Source organism: Chrysochloris asiatica, unplaced genomic scaffold, assembly GCF_000296735.1.
Source record: "Chrysochloris asiatica unplaced genomic scaffold, ChrAsi1.0 scaffold00285, whole genome shotgun sequence".
Taxonomy (NCBI): domain Eukaryota; kingdom Metazoa; phylum Chordata; class Mammalia; order Afrosoricida; family Chrysochloridae; genus Chrysochloris; species Chrysochloris asiatica.
Window position 1 is genome coordinate 734,635 of NW_006408803.1, and position 4,411 is coordinate 739,045.

The 4,411-nt window shown below is 40.2% G+C and overlaps 1 protein-coding gene across 1 annotated transcript in view; it reads left to right on the plus strand.

Moving 5' to 3' along the window:
• PPA2 (pyrophosphatase (inorganic) 2) overlaps positions 1-4,411 on the plus strand; it is a 148,252-nt gene that overhangs the window by 90,202 nt on the left and 53,639 nt on the right. Inside the window, exon 6 of the mRNA XM_006874556.1 lies at positions 3,594-3,720. Coding sequence (XP_006874618.1) covers positions 3,594-3,720 — 127 coding nt within the window. The remainder of the gene's footprint in view (positions 1-3,593; positions 3,721-4,411) is intronic.

A 4,411-nucleotide genomic window follows, 5' to 3' on the forward strand; every position in this document is an offset into this window, starting at 1 on the left:
GGAACAGTCGCTAAAGAAGGATGTCATGCTGGGTAAGATGGAGGGTCAGAGAAAAAGAGGAAGACCCCCAACAAGATGGATTGGCCAGGTGGCATTATTGATGGACTCAAGTGTGGCAGCGGTAGTGAGGTTGGCCCAGGATCGGACATTGTTTTGTTCTGCTGTGCATGGGTTGCTATGAGTCGGTTCCAACTTGATGGCACCTGACAACAACAAGACTAGGATGTATAATGTGTGTCTTTAACTTATCTAGATGCCGTGAATGTTATGTTGTTGAGAGCCTGGATTTTGTTGTCTTTCTTTAAAGACTATAATTAATTGAGTTACTTCTGAATCAGCCTGATCCTTTCCAGGAAATCTTTAAAAACTATTAGCATAGTCAGCCTATAACTGAATGGAATACCTAAAAGGGGTTCTACAACTTGCTCAGTGAAATAGGCTTCTTGCAGAGCCTTTGTAGTGTATAATACTTTAGGCAGAATCCTGAGCTCCATCCAGAACCTTCTGAGGTAAATAGGACATTCCCACTAGAAAGGACAAGCAGACCAGCCTGAAATAGCTAGAGTAACTGAAGATACATCTTCAAAGAAAGATTATCAGGAAAAACCCAAAACAAAATGGCAGTATGATTGGCTACTACAAGAACAAGCAAGTTGTTCACCGGGGAGCCAGCAAAGCAAGCAATCAAGTTCCTTCAGGACAAATTCCCCTCCAAGACTGAAACTCAAAGGGAACACATGAGCAGGCAGGTAAGCATGCTGGCAGACACGTTGGTCTTCTGGTGAGTGGAAGAGGGGGAAAGCCCGCAATAAAGAAATGGGCTGAGTTCAGCCACGTTCCATAGAACCTGTTGACCTGGAGATGAGAGACAGAAGAGGAAGGGTTGGTGGGTCCAAAGTGTGATGAGACATGGGAATGCCTGAGGCCATGAACAAGGACATGGCCACAGAGGGCTAGAGCTGAGAGTGAAGCATCCAGCTGATATGAAGTGAGGAGAGATGCACAAGAACACCCAAACTTGCTGATAGTACCCATTTGACCTAGCCTCGATGGCTTAATAATCAGAACTTGACTAGAGGAAGATATAAAAAACAATTTTTGATAAAAGAAATGAGTGTGAATTGCTACAATTTGATGAACTTGACCTATACTTATGGATGTAGTAGCTCAAAATAACAACAGAGAGGGAAGGAGTCTTCACATCAAGTATCAATGCTATCCCGACTGTATAAAGGGTAGATAGGGAAGGAGCTCTGGTAGCGTAGTGGTTACGAATCGGGCTGCGAACCTTAAGGTCAGCGGTTTGAAACTACCAGCCACTCCGCGGGAGAAAGATGAGGCTTTCTACTCCCGTAAAGATTTACACCCTCGGAAACCCTGTACAGGGTCGCTATGGGTCGAAACCGACTCAACGGCAATTAACAACAACAACAGGGATGGGCAACTCAGACATTGGCTACCTAAAATGAGGGGACGATAAAGGCACGAAGTGACTAGCTTACAAGTTTTCAAGAAGGAGTTTAGTTTAAGAGCGTATGGGGGAAGATAGAGTTCCAACTGAATAGTTTTCATCTTGTCTAAAAGGGTCTGGTGAAAAGAAATAAGGATAAGATTCTTATTCAATAGTTAGTGTAATTGTTATCATGACTTGCAGGAGCTAGCCTGCTCGTGGGGGTCTCTGAAGGTGGATGGGGAATGAAAGCGGCAGGGGATTTAAGATGGTCAATCAATAGTAACTTTATTACCTACAATATAACTTGAAGTACAATCTGAGGCAGGGAGTGTATTCAGGCACCACAACAAAGCTAAAATTTATTATTATCTAGCTAACAGTCAGGCACAAATATATTCTCCTCACTATAGACTTCTCCCCCAGCCACCTGGTCATTGTGTTTTTTCCTTGCGGTTCTCATCAAGGCGTTCCTTGATTTGATAACTGCCTCAGAGTGGGTTTCACACATATCCTACAATGACTAATTGTGACTGTCACAACTGTAAAGGTAGAAGTTTTGTAACAAAAGGTGGGGAGTAGTTAATCTTACATTCCAGGAACAGAGGACCATAAGGACATCTAGGGAGATGAGCACAAGCGGAATTTGGGGCCTTATCCAGAGAAAGAGCAACACCAGAGATGGGGATATGGAGAGAGGGAGCAGCTGAGGACTCTAGACTCATGTAAAGAGAGAGACTGAGTGCTGGTGGGCAAGAGACAGGCTTGCAGAATATGCCCTTTGGTTGTTTAAATTGTTATATAATCTATTATTATATATTCCTGAGTGTTTTTGCATACATCCCCTCCACCCCTACCCCCCCAAAAAAAACCCCAGAGGTAATGGAACCAAATACTGTTGAATGATGATGCACAAAAGAGCTTGTAATCATTGCAGTGAAACGATGGTGTAAAGCTGATGTTCTCCCATGTATGCTATCACTCAGTTCACAATAATAATAATAAAAAGAATAACTGAAAAACAAACAAAAGACCTCTTTAAAACAAAACAAAACAAAACAAAAAACCTGTTAGCATATGTCTAAAGTAACCTTTGGTTTCCTGTGTTGCATTGTGGGTTAATGTGTTGGACTATAAGGTTGTTTTGAACTGCAAGGTCATCTGTTCAAACCCATTAACCGCTCTTTGGAAACCCTATACACAGTCACTATAAGTCAGAACAATCTCAACGGCACTTAACAACAGCAACAAAGTAACTTTTTAAATCTAGGACTCACTGAGTTCTAAGGAGCTATGGTAGCATTATGGTTACAAGTCAGGCTGCTAACCTCAAGGTTAGCAGTTCGAAACTACTACCCCTTCTGCAAGAGAAAGATGAGGCTTTCTGCTCTCACGTAAAAATGTATTGCCTTGGAAACCCTGTACAGGGTCTCCATGAGTCGGAACCGACTCCATGGTATACCACCACCACCACCAGTTTAGTTCTACTAAGGCGTGACTCTCTGGACTCTGTTCAATACCCCTTATATGAAGTAACATTTTCCTGGTTGCTTAGACTTTGGGGTTTAATTCTGTACATATGTAACTTAATATTTAACCAGCAGGCTAAAGAAACCTCTGCTTGGATTTATGGAGGTATGTCTGTGATATTCCCTCCTCTACAGTAATCTGGACCAGAAATTCCAGCTGCTTTAGTCTCTCTAAGCTCTGTTCTTTTCTCCTCACCTCAGGGACATTCCTGCATTCTTGCATTCCCTTTCTCTGACCTGGAAAGCACATCAAATACAAAGCCAGGACAATCACAGGGCTGTCCTCATGCACTGTCCTCTTAGAGGTCAGAGTTCTGCACTGCCTGCCGTTTTATGTCTGAAAGTAATTTCATATACTTTGTCCAGTTTTCTAGTTGTTTGCAAGGTTAAGTCTCTCATCATTAATTCCTCCATGGGTGGAAGTGGATGTCATTTGAAACTTAATTCCAAAAGGGATATTGCAAGGCAGTATTATGGCTGTTTTTACATTATTGATTTTTAAATCTTTGCTGAACTTTTCTCTATTGTTTTTTAATCTTTTACACTGGGATTTTATGATGTATTAATAAACTTCTAGAAAAGCTTGCAAATCTGAATTTCTTTTCTCTTTAAAGATTTTTGCTCGTGGAGAGGTTATCCATGTGAAGATTCTTGGAATTCTGGCTCTTATTGATGAAGATGAAACAGATTGGAAATTAATTGCTATCAATGTGAATGATCCTGATGCCTCAAAGATTCATGGTAAGACTATACCTTTTCAGAAACAGATGCAAATCTATGTGTCATTGGAATTCTTAGAATTTAAAAGGGGCTCATGTAAAACATATTTGGGAATAAAATGTTATGTTTTGTTCCCAAGAAATATAAAGAGTAACTTAAAATGATAGGAGGATGAAGAGAGAAAAAAGGCCATAGACAAATTATATTTCAAACAGAGAAAATAAATTCTGAGTTATTGACTCCGTTTTTAAAATGTATTAATTTTAGAAGGCTTTATTATTTTCTTTTTTTCCTTTCCTTTCTCTTTCTCCTCCATTTCTTCTTTCTTCCCCTCTCTCTCTTGTCTGCTTTACTCCCTCCTACCCTTGCTTGAATTACTCTTGCAAATTGAGGGTTTTGAAAGCATACCTGGCCTAGTGATGAAAACATATGATACTGGCACTTTTTCCTGGAAACCATGTTTTTGTTCATTTGAACATTTGGTGTGGTGGTAGAGAATAAGCAAAGAGTTGATCAAGGACATAGGCTGTTTCTGCAATTTCTTTTTTCTGAATACTAATCTCAATGTAAAGAAAACAAAAATCCTCACCACTGGACCAATAAACAATATTCTTATCAATAGAGAAAAGATTGAAGTTGTCAAGGACTTCATTCTTCTTGGATTAACAATCAACACTCATGGAAGCAGCAGTCAAGAAATCAAACGACATAT